Consider the following 21,821-nt stretch of genomic DNA (forward strand, 5'->3'; position numbering starts at 1 on the left):
GAAACAAAGGTAAAACAGAAAAAACAGCAATATAATACAATACACTTAGACATTATTGTAAAAAATAACGAAAAAGTCCATCCTATGTGTTAGTGAATTTTTTTTATATTTTAGGCAGGGGATTAGTTTTCAAATTTAGATTTTTTTTTTTTCTGGGAGGGGGGACTCAAGACCCCCTGGAAGATTTGGTCCCACCCAATGTTGACTCCATGGCTACGGCCTTGCTACAACCCCTCCAACATACCAACAAAAGTATGCAAGATTGTTCGTCTGGTCATAATAATGTATAGCCCTTTGTCAATCCCCTACTGGATGAAATGAAGACCCCCACCCCACACCGTGGGTGTCGCACCCCCCGATTAGCAGGGTTGGCTACGTACGGTGCGAAAGAAGTTCAACATACTAACGGTGCAATGGCCAGCGCAAATTGGTGAATGAGGCGGGGGGGGGGTTACAGGATTAGTTCATACTCGCCGAAGATGTTTCCCGTGGCCGGTGGGTGGGTTCACATCAGACTGCTCCCTCTGACCACCAGTAACGTTGAATTTAAGATGCGTAGGCTTGCGCGACTAATATTCATGATATACTTTTTTAGGTTACATTGTGCCAATGTTTCGTACACCCACTTCCACCCGACAGCCAATCAGTAAGGTTTGTCACTGCTAAATATCCGTTGTAAATGGGTTTGCTAACACGTGAGTTTTACACAGCACAAGATAAAGGAAAACAAATACACGTGTATGTCGATGTTATGAATGGACGTCAGCCCACGCAGCCACTGAACCATATGACAGCATCCTCCAGCACCAATGTGCTGTACAAATTGGCGTGTTCTATTCGCGTGACTTTATCAGCTGTGTTGGGTGGAGGTGGGGGCGTAAGATACATTTACATTTCCGCGATCCAACTCCCAAAAAAAATGATCATGCACGGTAAAGTTGGTTTTCAGTTCGATATTTAATATAATTGCCACCACATCACCGAGACATATCAAACCGTGCTGTGAAGCTGACCAGTGAATAATTTCGCAGCTTTTGCTTCATCAGTTTCCTGTCGAGTCCTTAGTTTGGGTGTTGCACTTTATTTATACTGGAGGAATCCGATGAGCTATGAATCTTAATTTTCGCAGATGCCCAGTTGGGACGGGTCGGCAAGTTAAAACAATACACGAAAAACGAGAGGAGTGCAGAAAGGAGATAAGCCTGTCACGAATAATTTAATTTAAAGTACAGATTGCATATGTAAATTCCTGCCGATTTCTCAACACTAAATTAAAGATTGGCCTCCCCTTGCAAGTTTCCATTTATGACGATGTACGATGAACAATAGGCGATAAGGGGTCGTCCATAAATTACGTCACGCACCGAGGGGGGGGTCAGACATTTGTGACGATGTGTGACGAGGGGAGGGGGGTGAGGAATGTAACGTCACATAAAAATGCGCAACTTTAAATAAATATAGACAACACGTTCTACTTAATTAAATACACTTTTTAATAAATGTGTATCCTACAACATCAGAGTGCATCGCCACATTAAATACGCACTACAATGACAATAGTTTAAAGCGATTTCAAGCATGTTTTTTTTTTTGGGGGGGGGGCAGAGCTTTGTGACGTCATATTTGAGGGTGTGGTCTGACTTTTTGTGACGTCGTGACGAGGGGGGGTGTAAAAAAATCGCGTGACGTCATTTATGGACGGCCCCTAATATATCGATGACTTTTCGTTCGATGTCCCATCCCAGAATGGCCCACGTGGCGCGTAGCACCGCGTGACCCGCGCGGGGTTGAGGGTTGAAATGTGAAACGTGCAAACCGCCACGAGGCGGCGGGCGAGGGGAGGCCTCGTGCAGACGCACGTGGGCTGCGCGCGCGCGCGTTCCCGGAAGCACTGTCAAATGCCAAGCATAATTAACATAATTTATGCGCCAGTCGGGTTAACTGATTGACGGGGTACACTGTTGTGCGAGCACAATTCATGCGCCACGGTGCATTCGGTCCTTTCGTTTACCAGAAGCTAACATACGTAATTTTTTTCCAAAACGTAAATATTAGGTTAATTAACATAATATATGCACACCGCCGACAGACGTGAACGTTAGCTATATTAACATAATTTATGCGTCCGTCCGGTTATTTTATTGCGGCGTGTATTATGCCACCACAATTGATGCACCACGTGTATTCAGGCCTTATAATACCCGGAAGCTAACATACTTAACGTAATTGACGTCCAAAAAGTAAATGCAAGATAATCGGGCGCCAAATTAACATAATATATGCGGATATATTGTCGCGAACGTTTAGCATAATTTATGTGCCTGTTGGGTGAATTTTTTGGCGCACATTAATTCAATATGCGGAAACTAACATACGTAATTTATGCCCAAATTCCAGTAGGTGTATTTAACATAATTTATGTGTAATGTATGAATTCGCCCATATCCGGGAATTTTTTTGCAATAACGAATTAACAATTTGTAATAGCCTCGGAGCTTTTCATACAGCGGTTTAAATTAATATTAAATTTAATCCGGGCTGCCCTCTAATTAACATAATTTATGCGGTTCCAACGGTGGTACATACGGGGCCTTGCTTCGTGTATAAATCGCGCAGTCCGGGATTCTCTTCCGGGGCCCCCTCATTAACATAATTTATGTCGTGCGTGCTTCCTGCCGCGTGACGTCACGCGGCCAGACGGTTGCGTGCGGGGATCGCTGCCCAGCCCGAAGGATTCCGCACAAAATAAAATACCGCGCGCCGCGCCCTTTAAAAAGGAGAAAAAAAAAATTTCACATCAACCCCCGCCCCCCCCACAAAAAAAACTAATAAAACACAACGCACGATGCATGACACCCCCAGAAATCGTCCACTTAAACCTGCATTACTCTGTAAAAAAATTATAGCGTACGCCCAAAGCGGCATCCAATCAGCAGAGGCGTAACGAATATGCAAATGAGGCGTTAGACGCTACAGCGCCGTGCAAAGGCGATCTTATTCTAAACTTCGCAAATATCCTTCGCGTTTCTAACTTCGCCCCTCGACGTTGTGTCTCGGTGAGTTCGCGGTTTATTCCCTCGGTTTTTTTCTCGGTTAAAATTCCCCTCGTAAACGTTCGGTATTTCACGGATTGTACCCCCCATACCCCCCCCCTCCCCACGGCGTGTTGCCCTGTGATGAGCGCGGCGCCTCGAGCCCTGGGCCCATCGCCGCCGCCGCCTCCTCAGGCCTCTGTGGTGATGGCGGTGGTAGCCGCGGCTGCTGCTGCTGCTCTCGTTGCTGCTGCTGTTGTTGTTGTTTCCTCGGTTGTGTTTGCTGGTTGTGTTGAGGTTGGGGAGGGGGGGTAGGAATGTGGCGAGAGGGGGGCGGCAGCGCTGCCCCCCTTCTCTCTCTCAAGAGTTCATTGTCAAGTTGTTCATTGTCAGGAGTGGGGGGCGGGCATCGTCCGTGTGTGGTAGCAGTGGGGGGGGACCCCAACCGGGACCCCAGCGACCCAGACCCCCCCCCCCCGTCCTTCACACCTACCCCACCCCCCACCTCCCCTACTCCCCCCAAACCCCCCCGTCCTTCACACCTACTCCCCCACCTCCCTGCCTCCCCTTCCCCCCCCCAAACTACCCCCCCCTGCCTCCCCTTCCCCCCCACCAACTACCCCCCCCCACCAACTACCCCTCCCCACCAACTACCCCCCCGCCCACCAACTACCCCCCCGCCCACCAACTACCCCCCCGCCCACCAACTACCCCCCCCGCCCACCAACTACCCCCCCCGCCCACCAACTACCCCCCCCCCACCAACTACCCCCCCCCCCACCAACTATCCCCCCCCCCCCACCAACTATCCCCCCCCCCCCCACCAACTATCCCCCCCCCCCACCAATTACCCCCCACCAACTACCTCGCGACCTTCCCGCATGGACGCGAGCGCGGCCATTTCAAGCGGCGCATTATTTAATTATTTAGATATCTTCCCCCCTCCATCCACCGCCATCCACCCTGACACGTTGGATATGAAGCGGTGTGGGGGGGCTCAGTGGGGAGGGGGGGGGCTGACGGGGGTAGATTGCGTCGGGCTGGAGCGGACCCGGGGGAGGGAGCGGAGTGGGGAAGCTGCGGGGGGTCCATGGTGTGGAGGGGCTTTGAGGGAGGTCGCAGTGGAGGGGGCCAAGTGCGGGGAAGGGCGTGTGGGAGGGGAGGGGCCCGGGTGTCTGGCAGGCGGTCGGGCGTGGTGCAGGCCACCCACCGCCTCGTGTGTGCTGTCCCCGGCCTTCATCGGTGCGCTATCACAGCCACTTGTCCCAATAGTCTGTTCATACTATACGGGGGGGGGGGGGTCTTTGGAATGGGGTGTGTGGGAGGGGGTCTGTGGGAAGGGAGGGGGGTGTGTGGGAGGGGGTGTGTGGGAGGGGGTGTGTGGGAGGGGGTGTGTGGGAGGGGGTGTGTGGGAGGGGGTGTGTGGGAGGGGGTGTGCGGGAGGGGGTGTGCGGGAGGGGAGGGGGTGTGCGGGAGGGGAGGGGGTGTGTGGGATGGACCAATGAGGGGGGCGGTCCCCGTGGCGCGCGCGTTGCGCGGGAAACTGCGTCGGGCACCACGTGCGCTCCCGTGCACGTGGTGCCTGGACAGACGAGGAGCGTGACCCCTAATGACCCTGCAATCCCATTGGAGTGTTACCAACACGACTCACCCATTGGGAATGAATATTGGTCGGTCCCTTTTCGAATTCTGTTTGGTGTTCGCAAGCCAGCTCCTATGTAATTATATTGGGCGTTAACAGGGCCTCGCCATATTAGGACTAAATGTGCATGTTAATAAACCAGACCCTGTATACTGTATTACCATACGATGTCTAAAATCTAGCCTTATGAAATCATAATGAGCCGTTTCACCAGTTATAAAATCACGTGGGGTGTTAACAGACATGAAGCCTAAGGGAGCTTTTGGCAAGTCTGCTCTCATGGGGATAAAGTGGAGGGTTAACATGCACATTAATTCCCATATAGGGCCCTGTTAACAACGAATGTAATTACACCTCATGTGATTATCCAAGGGTTGCTTTTCAATCCTCCACGTTTTTTGCCAGATGAAAAAGGCAACCCATGTCCAGTCACATTAGGTGTTTACAAATCATTGCCAATGAAATCCCTTTGGGTATAACTGGGCCTTATATGGGAATGATTCTGCATATTAAGAAGGGTTGTGGAATAGAATTCCATTGTACATTAACCTTCCCTGGGGAATTCCATTGCATTTAACAAGTATGGTTATATGTAGTCCCATTGTTAATGGCCGTGCCCTAATCGTATTTCATTTGCATGTTTACAAGGCTGTCCCTGTACCACCCCCTTTTGCTGTTGACAAGCATAATTGTGCACCTATTAAATCCTATTGGGTGTGAAAAACCCCGTCACTATAAAATTCCACTGATGTAAACAGGTTTGACCCTATATAGTTTTATGGGTATTTGCACACCTGGCTCTATAACATTTATTGGGCATTTCCAAGCCTGGCCTATAGCAGTTCATTGGATGTTAACCTTCCTGGTTCAATGGGATTGAGCGTGTGTTACCGAACCATGACCCATTGGGGTTACACTTACATGTTAACAAAGCTGTTCCAGTAGTACCTGTTGGATGGTAGCAAGCTGGTCATATAGCACCCCTGTGGGTATTGACAAACCTCCCCCAAAGGACTACAATTTGTGTGCTGACAAGTCCGGCCCCAAAGATGTATGTTGGCTGTTAACAACCGTGGCCCAGCGGGTGGCTCGAGTTTCAGAACACTGAGCCAGAACTGTTGAGGTCTTGGATTTAAATTTGTGTTTCAAATGCCGATGATAAAACCAAGTTCCCAAGTGCAGATAGTTGATGTCACCAATCACTTCACAAAAGTGCATAATACAGTTTCAATGCATGTCACTTCAACGTATTTCAGTTCATGTATATTCATTGAATACTGCTGAACATATAGGCATGTCCATCGTGTGGATAATTAGGCTTATTGAAGGGACTGCAGAAGTAGTTCTGTAACATTCTCATATGGGGGCATTTTCTGACAGGTGGTGCACTGCTCACTGTGTGAGTTCCCACTATAGTTTTTCATCTCATAGCATCCCATTAGTAGTACATTAGGAAGACAAAACAAATGCAGTAAAAAAACCTACCCCTGGACCAATGACGTTGAACTATACTAATTAAATAATTGTTAGGGTTGGTGTTATTGTTGTTGAAATGCAGTTGGATTTCAATGTTTTTCGCGTTTGTTCTATTGTATTAAGAGTTCCAGCAGCAGCAATATTCGTTACCACAGGTTGTAATGTTACTATGACATGGGGCTTCACTTCTGTCATTGTCACCAGTTTCCTTTGAAGCAAAAGTGCAGCCAACACATTTACAGAAAAAAATATACAATTTTGCTGTTTCTTTTAGTAACGATGTGGAGAACGGTCAATGGCGGAGCCAGGATTTTCAGGTAGGGGGGGGCAACCCCTCCAGCAATGAAAAATTATAGTAAGTAAGGACTTGTCCCTTGCTTTTTATTCGACGCTTGTACGGCGATGGCACAGCCATCAATCGAGGGTCGAATTCGAACCGCGTGTGATCTGCATCGCGTTCGCTGAAGGTATGGGAAGTCGTGTACTGTATACGCAACTGCACACAATTCTGAGTCACTTATAACTGCTTTGCCGTTACTTATTGCCAATTATGGACTCAGACTATTGTCCTATCATCTCATAGATTCCCTGGCACGTAATAATATGCTACACAGTGGCAGTGGGGGTCGAAAAAATGCCGATTTATTACTAATAAATCCCAATGATCCGATCGAAATCCCTAATTTCGATCGGATCATTGGGGGGGCACGTGCCACCACACTCCCTCACTGGCTCTGCCAGTGAGAACGGTTACAAAGTAAGAAATGTTGAAAATATGCCATTCCTTTTTTTCTGTAGTTCCCACCTAGGAGGGAAAGTGATAGTTTTCATGCATTGGTCTGGCTTCAGTGGTGTGGATGAGTTTCAGGTTAACTCCGGAAGATTATTCATTTAAGCCGACAACCTATCCAGCCGCAGTGAATCGTCAACTGGAAACATGTACGCAGGCTGAGACAATATCAAATACTACACACCATCACATCCCATCCAGACACATACTACATGACAGATTAATGATTTTTGGAATTACTCCTTAATGTCACTGGGTTACTGCGGAGAGATTGGTCCATTAGTCTGTTTTCGAAAAACTCAGATATGTCTTTTGACAGCAACAAAGTGAAACACATCAAGAGAATCGCTAGATATTTAATTGGATGGGTTATCACAGATCGTTTTGTTAGGAATAAATGCCCATAATAATAATAAACCATTGCGCCAGCCCAAATTAATATATTTTTACTGTACATAGTCCTCTTGTTGTCAATCTACTGCAGGATAAGGACTTCCCACATTTTGCGGACCATGAGGTCAGTGCGGTTTGAAGGTGAGGGAGCGCATTGCAGATTTGACTGCATTGCCCTCTGCTGCCACATCGCCGACGATACCTGTCCTTTCCACATGGTGGTCACCCATAAAAGCACTATCCAGGCCAAAAGTCTGCTGAGCTTACGTGGTCTTACGAGATGTAGTGGAAGCAATGTACTGCACACAAAACAATAAAGTGCATTAAATAACATTGCAAAAGAGCGAATGTAAACGGATGCTTGCTTAAGGACGTCAAATACGTGTGAATAATTAAATCTAGGCCAATTCAAATAGGCTAGTCAATATTGTCCGATCACATAGCCATTGAAATCTTCCATTAAAAGGGAAAACAAAAAAAAGTGAGCATCCCTGGCCCAGAAAGTAAAAAAAAACACGACGCTGCAGCGGAAGACATCGGGCGAATTCAAGTTTCAAGTTCATGTATTTGGTATAGCCCTGTGAGCCTTTCGGCTCTTGAATCGGGTGCAACCGCAACAAACAAGAAACACAAACATGAACAATAAAACATCTTAAAGTGACTATGTGCAAACAGAAAAGACAGCAAAATATTTCAGAAAAAGCACGGCACACCAACGCTGTGTGTAAAAATCCCAGTGGGATGCAAGTCAAACAACAACAACCACAAGACAACTTAGATTAAGGCCATCAGTCTAACTCCGTACTAAAACGAACAAACATGGCCATGAATTAAGCCTGGCTTTAAACACATAACCCCCATCTCAATAGAACTCTGACTGTGGTGACAGAGACATCAGTGGGATTGTACAAGTGGGAGGCCAAATTTCGATTTAAAGCTTTCGTGACTGCAGGGATTCATCTTCTTGGTTCTTTGGAAATAATAATATAATAAAAATAAAACATAAGAAAATACATTTTTTTTATAATGTTTTATTTTTATTATTTTATTATTTCCATTCTACGTGACTTTACCGAAAGAACCAAGAAGAAGTGGGAGGCCACTCTGAGTTTCGGTGCGGGTAGGCAGAGCCTGGCAAGGGAGGCGGGGGGGGCGGGGGGAGTGGGGGGGGCGGGGGGAGTGGGGGGGGCGGGGGGAGTGGGGGGGGCGGGGGGAGTGGGGGGGGGCGGGGGGAGTGGGGGGGGTTATTGGGGGCGTGGCAGGGAGGGTAGGGGGCGTGGCATATGGTAGGGGGCGTGTCCGGGGGCGTGGCCTTGTCTCGCGTTTCCCTATGGGGCGGGGACTCCCCAACTCGGGGATGGGTCTCGTTCCACGTTGCTTGCTGCCGCCCAGCGGCGGCGGGCGGGGTTAGGAAAATCGGAGGCTCCGTGGCACACGCCGGGGTTCAGTAGGCCTCGGCTGAGCGCGCTCGCAACGCCGTCGCTCCCGGCTTGTGAGGCTCACCACCACCACCACCCAATACGTCTCCGCTAAACTCTCGCGTTTAAAACGATAACGAGCCACCCTCCCCCCCCCAAAAAAAATTTGAGGGTATAAGCGACCCAAGTTGTGTGTTTTTTTTGTGTTGTAAAGAAATAAATATATATAGTAATATAAATATTTTATTAACGCGAGGGCGCGCGCACTGTACGCGAATCGCTCCGCCCGTGCGCCTGCGTCGCCTTTTATTCTTGTGTGGGATTTTTCCCCTCTCTCTCTTCCCCCCCTCGTGTGTGTTAGCCGTCTCGTATCTATTTGTTTCACTCGCCATTACCACCATCTACTCGGGGAGTTTAATTTTTTTATTTTGTTACATTAACAAAAGAAATATCATAATCCGAAGTTTCCGCGGCGTGAACACCGCGAGGTGGAGAGGCGACAGAGCGGCGGGTCGCGTCGATGAGTCGGACGACGCCTCGGCCCTTCGCGGGTGGACATTTAACATCGTCGTACAGGTGAACGCAACCTCCCGAGACCCACAGCAACATCAACAGTATACGCTAACAAACCTCGCGTGTGTTTAAAATGTGCTTTTGATTGTTCCCACAGCGAGTAGTCTCGTGATAAAGAGGTTCCCCCATTGACAGCGTTTGCCCGTGACGACGATGGTGGTGGTGGTGGGTGATGATGATGGGTCTGTATGGGTGGTGGTGGTGGCGGTGATGTGACATATGAATTGGAGGAGGCCGAGGAGAATTGGTGAGCAAAGATTGGGGTGCACTGTGGAGAGGTTGATGCCGGAGGATCTTTGAGTGCTAGGAAATGTCTTGGTCGAGATTGAGGAAGTTGGTTTGAAAGTACAGTTCTGATGTACAATTTGTGTACTGCCGAGTGGCAGCACATACACAAAGCCCCTCGGACAAACGCTAGGTCGGCGTTTGTAATATTTGCAAAGCAGTAGGTGCATGCATCGCCTCTGTGAGGCTGGATGATAACCGTGACATTTGAATGGGCATGGCCGCTATTGCAGTACAGCAACGGGTTCCTGAATATCTGTGTGTGGAGCTTCGAGCGTTAACCATCTGGCACGTGTGGAGTTTGTCCAGGTAGGATGCCCCTCCAGCTTTCCAAACACTCGTTTAGGGAATGGGTCAAAGATGTCAGAGGCTTTCTTGAATAAATAAGGGCAGCATTGTTGTTGAGAAGGGCTTGAAAGGTTGAGGAAAGCAAGAAAGTTGAGAAGGTTGAGGATGGTGGCGTAAAATTACTATTTAGTGATGTGATTCCGAGATCGAGCAGTCAGACAAAAGACCTCGGATCAACTCACAATCCAGATTTGTGACGTTTCCCAAGGTCCAGACGCAAGCATTACTAAACGTGAAAAGGTGGATGACGTATAGACGTGAAGACTAGTTTTGTTCATGTAGCTGCAGAGTGGAAGAATAGGCCTTTTTCCCCATCACAATTCGGTGAGAGTGAACTTGTGATGTTTTGATTGTTATTGTTCAGAGCAGATGTATGGAGATCTATACATCTGTGTAACTCTTATTTCTAAATTGTAAGTTGGTTGATCATTTGTGGTGCACACCCTTCTTGATTCCAACATATGAAAAGATGGACACTTATGCCTGTGTGTGATGCTAGATTATCCATTATGGATGTAAAACAATTGTCACCATTGTGGTTGAAACCACAATTCGCCAAAGCTAAAACTGCCCATTTATATATACTGGACTTAGAGGGCATTGATAGCCAACTTATTATCATCCATGTTTCCCTAAATATTATGTAATTTATGTATGGTATGACCAACATGGATTACAAAGTATTCTGGTACTTTACCTGGACAAATATGAGGTTGTTCGGTTAATTTAATCGATATTGATGGTTTTCATTGACGTCCACTCATGGGCCTGGATTTCCACCTTTCCCTCCGGGCATTTCTGGGGCCGAAAATTTCACATTGTGGTTTTTTAAACCAACCTTTGTAAGTGGGTACAAGACTACTTACAACCCCCACGTTTGTTTATTAAAGTGGTGATGCACATAAATGACCACTGAATTTGTGGGTCAACTAAATTCCCCCCAAAGGTTGTTAAAATATCTCAATTGTAAAGTAACACAGAAGCTGCATGCATATCTTGCACACTGAAAGTGGTCAGCTGTAGAAAATAAAACATTCAATTTATTGGAAATTGTTTCACTGTTTAGAAGAACTTCATTAAAAACGCTGTGCATTCTAGATTTGAAGTTTTCGTGACTGCAGGGATCCGTACTCTGGTTCTTTCGGTAAAGTCACGTAGGTATAAAATAAATTAAATCACGACGTTTCGGGCGCAACACAAGCGTCCGTCATCAGGTGGGACAACCACAGCAAGAAACAATTGCTGAAGGTGCATGTTTATTTTAAGTAGCGCAGATTTATGTTTACATGTTTTGGAATGATGAATGTTGAACTTAGTTTGCACCGTACATAGCCAACCGTGGTAATCTGAGGTGAACAGTAAATTTGGCTGTGAATTCAATGTTATCAATAAGCAATTGGAGTACGAAATAACATCAACTTTTAAATGACAGTGAATAATTCCCATGAATAAATAATCCAGGTTGAGCTTTAGGTGAGCGAATAGAAAATGCATACAATAAAAAGCATAGAGTTATTAATTACAACACAATTTCAATTGCCCACACATTTAATATTCATTGCTTAATAAATTATAAAATAAATTACTTGACATGCCATTTTCAAACTTCTGAGAACATATAGCTCTCTGATGTGTTGTTTGGTCATACAGCATGTTGTTTGGCATGGAGAGCGGCAGTGTTCACGGTTAGCGCGCTGCGTTAAGAACCTGGTGACCCGAGTTCGATTCCCGCTCATGGCCAACACCAGTGACGATTATCTGAACCGGTCCTGGGCCTCTCCAAGGTTGACTCCGTCTCAAATGAGTACCTGGTGCAGTGCGTAAAATCATCACCACTGGGGAGAAAAAGGTGGCTGGGCACGGTGCTGGTCACCCACACCCTCGTGTGCCGTACTGGCCTTCATAGCTGCTCACTAACAGCACTTGCACCAACACTCTGTTAAAGCTACACGGGACATCTTTGTTTTGTTTGGCATGATGTTTGACATTTTGCTCCACGTGCTGGGAACTCTTTCTTCCTGGAGAAGCTCCCAGCACTGAAGACGTTCCCAGGACGTGGTGCAAAAACTTCAGGCGTCATGCTGAACAACACACGGTACAACTTGAAAACACATCAGAGTTATAAAATGCAAGCATAAAAACCTACATACTGTAGTATTTTGAGAAAATATTTCAAATGTTAATGCTATCAAAAATTATTCTGTTTATCCCAGCTGGCAGACTTTGGATCGGCTCGTCAATTATTTTCTAAGCTTATGGTAATGCTGTCAGCAGCACACCTGCAGAAAATTAAACAATACTTTGCAATACACTGGGAGTTTATTGGCAAATTTCAATCTGTGTAAAAGTCCGGATACTTTTTTGTCTGGGTTTATCCTAAAGTTATCCAAAGGATTAAGGTCGTTTATTTTAATTAAGCAGTATTTTGCATGCATCTATATTATCATATTTTACTTTCTTACTATCCATTATTTAGGTAAGCAAACCAAGACAATTTTTTACATGCCAGTTTGTATGGAGGTTACTCTTTTTCTCTAAAAAATAAAGCTCGTTTTACTTTCAGAATTTCATTTTCCAACAGGTGTTAGGATTACAGCAGTGTTTGAAGACCAGGCTAAAACCTGGCAGGAAGAGGCTAGGAAACATTTACACCGACTTAATTTTCCAAAGTTTTCTTACCCCCAGTGTATTGCAAATGTTTTCTTGATTAATCTATAATTTTGTTTTGTTTTGTCCTGGTCGTCCATCAAATGGAAAATCAAATACTTCTTTGTTAACAACATTCCTTTTTTTAACTACCATACCTTCATATATATAATTCACATCGGTGGGATATCATACGTTGACTATATAAATTCACTTTTGCAAAAATTCAAGAAGCTTAACATTGAACAGTTTTCATTATTTTATAGTCACAGTTTGTGTACATTGGGGAAGAACACAATGTAGCACTTACATTGAAGAGCTGAGAAGCCACAATTTCTCATGTTACACCAATATATGTTGGTATTCTTTGGTTCTTTCGGTAAAGTCACATAGATAGAAAAATAATAATAAAATAGAAAGTGAATCAATGCTGATGACGACCGCTTGTGTTGCAATCAAAACGTCGTGGCTTTTTGTTATTTTTCAGGCTACAGTCTACATTATCGACTGCCAGTAGACTCACTCCAATTAAGAACCAGGCTACAGTTTAAATTAAAATTTGTAATATTTATTTTCACTTTGTTTTTATTAACATTTTTCTATCTACGTGACTTTACCGAAAGAACCAACGAATAGGAATTCCTGCAGTCACGAAAGTTTTAGTCAAAATTCAATATCTGTTGCCTTGAATTTTTTTTCATTTTGGTACATTTTCATTAAATTCAGAGACAAAATATGTAGAGTGCACTGAACTTATGTTTTGATTGGAGCCAAATTGGGCATTCACTTATTCCATTTAACTCTTTGTAATTTAAGATAGATAATCATATAGGCTGCTCGATATGATATATTTAAGCTAAAAATTACAGTCCGATTTTGAGATTCATAATCATGGAATCAGGCTCCACTTGCATCGTTTCAGCCAATTACTCAGGGCTATATATATGATAGAGGTCAAGAATGCCTCGATATTCTGCAATCTTTACCATAGATAAGGCATTGTGAGCATTTAATCAAGTCTCATGCCATTAGACATTGCATTGATTACAATAATACTGCGTGTGGAATGGGTGGGTATGTTGTGCACTGAGGCTGCTCAGTGAATTGTTCTCATGTGCTATATGTTTTACATGCAAAAATATACATTTTAATGCTAACTTGTTGCAGTTCACTTGTCCTCCATCGCTTTTCAGCTTGCATATAGTTGGCTAGATGTTGTTTGTCGTGCGTGCTGAACAGCTGAACTGGCTTGAACTGCATGCAGCGCTTGGTTAACCTTCTGTTTGCTCTGGCTTATTGTGAAGGGGACTCTGCATGGGGAGGTGGAGGAGATTGGATTTGTTTTGTAACACTCCTTTCGACACTTTAATTTAATGGTTAAAGATGAAGCGTTCCACCACAGGGACCACTGGTTGCTCATGTGGTTTGGTCTGTGTATGGCCCAGAAGCATTCCTCTGGATGTGGTGGCGAGATGCCGCTTGTCTTCCTACAATCCTGGGCTTTTCCTTGGTGGATAGCCTGTGCATATTGTTGGTTTTTATAAGTACTCCACTGGCGTGCCTCCTCCTTGCCCTCGAGTGTGTGTGCTTTGTATTTATTGTTTACCAACAGTGGTACCCATGAGCAAGCATCTCAGCAGAGTTCCTATGGCTCACGGTGAAATCAAAACAATTCCACCAGCTGGCAGTCTTACTTTTCCTTTGGACACCCCTGCGCTTCAGAGCTTCTGGCATTTCTGACTCTCCGCGCCTTGTGCCTGCTTATTAAGACAACAAGGGAGATTTGCCTCATGTGTTGCCATCTCCTTCAGCTGAGTCTGACAAGCTTTGCATTGATTTAACATGCCGTGGGCTATTTATTGGCACACACACACACACTTACACATCTTCATCCATAACCACTTTTCCTTTCTCCCTTGCAGAGTCATTTGCCCTTCTTAAATCTTGCTCTTATGAAGTAGCACATAATAATTTTGAGGTTCCTCAAAAGGTGTGCTACTCATACAGTGTTTGAAATGTTTTGGAAGAAGCCACAAGAGGTATAAAAAGGACCTTTCTAATATCTACGGCCTCCTGAGGTTGACTAAAGTTATTACACTTTACAGATTATATTTTAAATAATCATTATATTATTGCAATCTGGCCAAAAAGTAAGCAGTAGCTAATAAAAACATGGACTGGCAAAAATTCTAAATTTTTGTATGCCTTTTATATTCAATGACATTTTTGTATGGTGATCAGAGCCTCCATGCAGGTAACTGCAGACAGAGAGGGCTTCTGAGTATTTCAAACACTCAAAATCCCACGTGGCTTTTCTTGTGTGGCTCAATACTCAGCAGGATGCATGCGTGATTCCAAAAATGATGCACTTGTGTACAGTTTGCACATCCATACAGGCAAAAGATACGTGCGCACTCGCGCAAACGCATGCGCTACACCGCAACGCCAAGCTTTATAATCTGACTGCACATATTCTCATCTCGCTCCATCTGTTGTTTTATTCTTCTCTTGGAATGGTTTCAGCAATGCTAAAAACTAACATTTCCGCATAGTGAAAGACATGCATCTCGGATGACAAATTGCTTAGTTGGCCTCAGTGATATGTTGTCGTATAATCAGCATTGCCGTCCATAAATCGTGTTGCTTAAAATGAAAGTTCAGTATTACTAAAGACGAGAACGTGGTACACTTTTGTCTACATGCATATGTGCACAAAATGTTTACTGGGCTCCAGTTTATTATTTTCAGAATTATCAACTTCTAGGTGCATTTTTTGGATGGATTTAATATTAATCACTGTAAAAGTTTGGCCATAACAACTGCAATGGTTGAAATCTAGGCATGGCTTATGCAAGACGCATTTAAAGCATTTAAGATACATAATGGACTCATCAGAATCACAGGTGGTTAACTTAAATTAGGATTTTTTTCTTTAAAAAACAACTATTTCTGTATTTGTATAGTAATGTGTAGTGTACATTTTTTTTTACACATTTAAAACTTTAAACTAGGGTGTTTTTTAAGACAGTTTGGATGGCCTTGCTCGAGATAGTTTCAATTGATAAGGAAAATAAACTGTATGCTTGAAATACGTTAGTGAGCATGTTAACTTTTGACTTTTGCATGCATGCTGATATATATACATAATTAAATGCAATGTTAGATATCCTTTTTAAAGTAATATTTTCCTTACGATTGAATTCTGCATTTTAATTCCAAAAATAGATGTACTATGAAAGGAGCATGTTGCATGATTTCACGGCTTGCAAGCTTGTCACATTTATTGCTCATTTCATCATTTGTCCCAATTTTTCTTTCTCCCCCCCTCCCTTCCCTCCCCAGGAGCTTTCCCCAACATATTTGCCTCTGACATCGCTCTGCCCCCCTGCACATACAGCAAACTCGAGGGAAGTGTGGACCCTGTGTGAGATGCAAGAGATAATAGCAATGTGACGTTTCTGAGGAAGTCTTAATCCATCCTCCCCTGATGTTGATGAGGAGGGTCGAGGTCGTAGGTGTTTTCATGTTTTTGTAGAGTGGCACTCGCTGTTTCAACAGTGGCGACGACCGCCACAGGTATTGAAATCATGGATCTGTTTGACGATGGGGATATATTTGGTGATGGGCTGGAGAACCTGGTGGCAGGCGGTTTCGACGATCCAACCCCTGACTTGGACGAGCAGGCTTTCAGCCCGCTGCAAGACCCCCAGACGCAGTACCCCGGCGTCCACCAGCCCGGTGCACCATTCCACCACCTCTTTAGCCAATATGAGCCGCAGCAGCAGCAGCAGCCGCCGCCGCCACCGCCGCAGGCGGACCCACTGGGGATGATGGGTAGCCCCCAGGCGGTGATGGGAAGCCCTGCGGGAATACTAGGCAGCCCTGTCCATTGTGCCATGAGCAGTGTTCCAGCCGCACACCAGCAGTTTAAGGGACCACGACTTCACCAGCCCATGCCGGACCAAGTGGGTAGTCCCTTTGGCTTGTTTGCCACGGGGCAGGAGGATTGCTCCGAGGAGACGTTTGTGAATGAAGACCCGCTCTGGGGACGCCAGGAGCCGCCGACCATGCCACTATACCATCAGCCCCAACAAGCGCACCATCAGTCTCAGCCCACGGGCCCACCACACCACCAGCAGCCAGTGCACCAGCAAATGGATAATTATTACATTTTGCAGCAACAACAGCAGCAGCAGCAGCCGCCACCACAACCACCGCCACAGCAGCAGCAATCGCTGAATCATTTTCCCGGGGGACCACACGCTTTGAACCAAGGTGGACAATTTATGAGGTCACCCGGAACAGCTGGAAACAGCAGCGGTGGCAGCAGTGGAGGCAGTGGTGGCAGCAATAATTGTTACTCTCAGATGATGCCTCAGCTACCTTCACACAATCAAGCCTTTCACCATCACAGTGGATCGATGAGTGCCTGTCGGCGATTCGCCCAACCAGGGAACAACAGCCTGGGCAACTTTTCCGCAAGCCCACAGAATAATCACTTAAACTTCTCGGCAAACCAGGGCCAAGTGGCGCCTCCACCGTCTTGCTCTGTGAGCAGCTCGGGGCCGTTTGTGCAGTGCACGTATGGCGGCGTCGCCGATCAGGGAATAATTGGCGGTGCTCGGTTGAGCCAGGGTCTATCCCCTAATCACCTCAATAATGGAAATCAGCAAGTCCAGACGACACCGCCGCCTTCGATGTACCCGAGGGGTAATCAAGCCTTTATGCCGGGGGGTGCCCAACGAGTTGCCCAGCAGCTCCCGATGATGGCCGGCAGCCAGCAGGGTTTGGTCAACCAAATGGACTCCAGGGCTATGCACCCATCGTATTCTCAGGGAAATTTCAATCACCAACCCGCCGCCAATGCCTCTCCGGCAAAAATGAATGTTAGCGTGGCGCCGACGCACAGGCAACCAAGCGCAGGCGTTAGCATGGGCAGCAGCGCTTGCCCCTCGGTGCCGCTTGGCTCCGGTGCCGTCGGCTACCCCAGGATGCCACTGCAGCAGCAGCAGACGCAGCAGGCCCACCACCAACACCAGCAGCAGCAACAGCAGCCAATTAGTCAGGGCGCCATGATGGCAGCTCTCCCTGGAAATACAGTTGCACCGAGGCTGCCACAAACAACGCCACCATATATGAATGTATCTGCCTCCCCGTCACACTATAATCCCCAGCAAAGCCCACAGAAAATGCAGGAGGCCCAACAGCAGCAACAGCATCTCAGACAGGCGACACCACCCTCGTTTTTGCAACAGCCACACGTGCAGCCCCAAACGGTGACAGTGACTCACTCTCAGCTGCTGCCTCAAGCGCTCACTCATGTCTCAGTGCAGCAGGTAAGGTGATGGCGACATTGCTTCATTATTTCATGTAATTTTGTGCTAACAACCTGTTGGGGTTTTATGTTTTTTTACACAGGGGTGGTTGATTAACAGGCACCTCAATTATTTAATGGGTGAGCTGTGGGCAGCTTTTAAAGCTTTAAAATGGTTTTTCACTCCCAAGACATTTTTTGAGGTTTAACCCTGCATAATTAGTTTTGCAGCATTATACATAACCACAATGTGGCACCCATAGTAGTTAAACGTGCAGCATTGTGATATCAGTCCTGCCCAAAAAACAACTGAATTATGTATAAGCACTGGAGCTATAATGAATACAAGTTATACGATTACAGGAGAAAACTGGTTTGGCATAAATGCTAAATTGTGTTTGCGATAGCAAAAAAAAAATCTCAACACTTTTACACATTTAAAGTGTTTAATGTATGTTTTTGTTATGGCTCATAACCTCAAACAAATTGGGATTAAAATCTGACCACCTCCAATCTTGATGAAATGTAGCACAATTGTAGGTACCATATATACATGATAACATTCCAAAGTGGAGACGAGTTGGTCAAATAGATTCCGAGTTTTGTGTGCTGGAGTGGTCAAGTTCAACATTACAAGCCATAACGCTCGAATTTTTGGAACTACAGAGAAGACTAAGACATTGTTTACATTATGTCGATGTACATTGTGGCTAATATCTATATTTAAAGTGCCCAGCTTGATATATTTTTTCTACCCATGTTGCCCAGGGTCTGGGGTATTTGTTCCCACCTTTTTTAAATTTCTAGTTAGGTCATTTTGTCAAGGCCAAGGTCATCGAATTTGATTTAAAAAACATCGTTTATTTACATCTTTGTAAAGGACCGAAATGTCACTTTCCAATGGTGTCTTAGTTTTCCAAATATAACGTGTAATGTTGAACTTGACCCCTTGGGCACCTGAAAAAGGTCAAATCTTCAATCACCCATAACTTGGAAGTTGTTTGACTCAATGACCATGTCTCTGACACATATCAAATTTGACTCAATGACCATGTCTCTGACACATATCAAATTTAATAAAGATTACAGATGGTGAAAATAAAATTCAGTGAAATTACCATTTTGTCTTTTAGGCCACAAGGGTTAAAATAACACGGTATAATTTTGTAATTTGCACTGATGCTTACTATATGGAGGGTGATATTAGCTCATGAAATAAAGATTGATTGGTATTCAAAAAAGTATGTCCGATTAGCATGGTTGGCTACGTATGGTGCGAAAGAAGTTCAACATACATGTTTTTGAATACATAAAAATCTAAGGTACTTCTGCAAAGCTCTTTGCAGTGAATCAGACTGAATTTTATTGATGGGGTTCTCCGTAGGTTGTAAGGCTTAACCTTTAAAATTGGTGATTTACACACTAATCAACTCATCATTTGCATATCCAGCGCATGACGACACAACTGTCACTATAGCGTGTATCAATATTTATAACATACTAGCGGGAAATACCCGGCGTTGCCTGTGGGAATTTTTTTTCTTCAAAACTTATTTTAAAAACATAACATATACAACACAAATACTAAGCTATTGTGAAAGCCCGGCGTGCCGTTTGTCCATTTGTCCGTCAACAAAATGATAAGAGGCTTGCAGAAGTCCAAAAAGTTATAGAAAGTGGGGGGTAAATAGTTGATCTCAAAGGTTTCCAAAAATTGTCGCCCCCCCCCCCTCTAAAAATATTTATACCCCACCTAGGCATATATACCTACACACCCTACATACAATAGAGTCGTATCTAGCGACTCTATAGTAGTATCTTACTCTACAGTAGTATGTGCCTCTACAGTAGTATCTACTGACTCTATAGCAGGAACTGCTGACTCTATAGCAGTATCTACTGACTATAGTCATTACGACTGACTGCAGCAGTATATACTGACTGTAGTTGAATCTACTGACTGTAGAAGTATTTACTGACCGTAGTAGTATCTACTAACTCCACGGTAGTATCTATTGGCTCTTTTTTAGTATATACTGACTCGTATATACTGACTGTACACACAGACACAAAACAGCCACCAACACACAGACAGACAGCACATCAGTAGCTATGAAAGCTGGAACTCAACACACACAGACACCAAAAATACACGACACACAGACACCACACACACAGAACACACACACTACACACAGACAACACACACAGACACACAGACGTGGTGAGGCCTAGGCCCGTGCAGAGTCCCCAGCTTCGCCTAGATTTTGCTGGCCGGCCGAGGTGGCACCTTGGCAGGCTGGGGCTGGGCCGCTACCCCCACCACCATCCCCCCGCCCGCTCTACAGTAGTTGTCTACGGACTATAGTAGTAGCATCTACTGACTCTATAGTAGTAATTGCACACATTGGTGGGGCGGGGGGAGAAGAGGACATGACACTGATGAATTAACCTCAGCGTTGCGTGTATTTTTTGTAGCATTTTTAAAGCGAATGGCAATTCCCCACTCCCCCAGCGAAGGCGTGTGTGTTGCTCGGGGCAACCCCCTGTCAGCTGTGTCGTGCATGCGCAGATGCGTGCTTTGGCGCGTTCAGCAGCGTAATGTAATAAATAAATAATACTGAGGCGTAAAAAATGGTTAACTTAACTACTTTTAGGGTGACAGATGCGAAAATGGAATAGCGCTGGCTTACCACGTGCCCTATAGCGTGGTACCTGGGTACTTTTTTTTTTAAACGTCAACCCCACGGTTTGCGAGCCAAATCCTTAGCAAGTTTCGTTCACACACAGACAGACCAAAAATGCCTTCTATAGGTTAGATATCCATATGGGGACTACTAATGCGTTTGCACGTTTAAATGTATGCCGTTTTTCCCACAAATTATATACCAGAGTTTTTTGGCAAAGAAATGTCCTTTGAAATTTTCACGGCAGTGTCAACAACAGATGATGTACTTCATCGTCAATATATTAGTTTGTCAAATGTAATTTATACATGGAATGTATATTGTATTCAAAATACTGAATTATACAGTATTAAGCAAACTATCCAATAGAATTATACAATAATATGAGGGTATACTTGGGTAAAATGTGGGTGCCTCCATCTCCGAAGACATTTGACCAGCGTGAAGAGGGACTGTCTAGAGCTCCCTCTTGTGGAGGATATTTCGCCAGCAGTGGCATGAGCAAGACATATCAGGTCTGCACCTTTACCTTGTATTGCCTTAACGAAAACCTAGTTGTATATGATATACATAAACCATTGAGTTGTCATGGAGGATTATGGTTAAAAAATAAACAGGCAAAAGGTTTGTCCAGATTACAAAAATCTTTACTTTTCCATCGACCTATGGGCCATCCAGACATACATTTTTCAGTAGCATATTAACCAAGTAAACTATGGACAGGTTTTCAACTCTGAGCCTCTTCATCATTTAGGCCTGTTACCCACTTGCTGTTGGTTTGCCAAACGTTTTAGGAAAGGGTATTGCTCCTCGATTATGAGGCATCATTTTGGCACTAAAATAACAACTGTATAAAATCATTATTCATCATGGAATATCATGGCTAAGAAATAAATAAGCAGACAAAATGTCCCCCTCTGCACATAAAATATATATTTTTATATTTTGATGGATTTTCTTCCAGCAGCCTCGGCCTACTGGACTGACACCAACGACTCATTACACTGGCGAATTTGGCTTTTTCGTGGGCGGCTGCTCAGATTTGAACCCAGATTGTCTTGTCCGCTCATTGCTTCGACATGGTCATTATGTGCCCCCTGAGTCACCCGTTCACCTCTTTACACGTCACCATTGAATAGCAAGCGGCGCACGACCCATCAAGGCCACTGTGGGAGTCGCGTGTGTGAGTCTGTGCGCTTGACACGTGTGCAAGTCTC

The 21,821-nt window shown here is 45.0% G+C and overlaps 1 protein-coding gene across 12 annotated transcripts in view; it reads left to right on the top strand.

The window, feature by feature from the left end:
• Positions 1-2,916: 2,916 nt before the first annotated feature.
• The window catches only part of LOC144723345 (chromodomain-helicase-DNA-binding protein 9-like), a 172,703-nt gene continuing 153,798 nt past the window's right edge, over positions 2,917-21,821 (top strand). For 8 of the 12 annotated variants that reach the window (XM_078602060.1, XM_078602069.1, XM_078602068.1 and 5 more), the window contains exons 1-2: positions 2,917-3,056; positions 15,946-17,939. In XM_078602060.1, coding sequence (XP_078458186.1) covers positions 16,191-17,939 — 1,749 coding nt within the window. In that variant the 5' untranslated portion in view covers positions 2,917-3,056; positions 15,946-16,190. Of the gene's footprint in view, positions 3,057-8,708; positions 9,328-11,984; positions 12,053-15,945; positions 17,940-21,821 lie in introns of those variants that run through there. The other 4 variants (XM_078602062.1, XM_078602061.1, XM_078602071.1 and 1 more) reach the window with 4 other exon arrangements.

This window comes from Lampetra planeri, chromosome 17, assembly GCF_965212315.1.
Source record: "Lampetra planeri chromosome 17, kcLamPlan1.2.h2, whole genome shotgun sequence".
In the NCBI taxonomy this organism is placed as follows: Eukaryota; Metazoa; Chordata; class Hyperoartia; order Petromyzontiformes; family Petromyzontidae; genus Lampetra; species Lampetra planeri.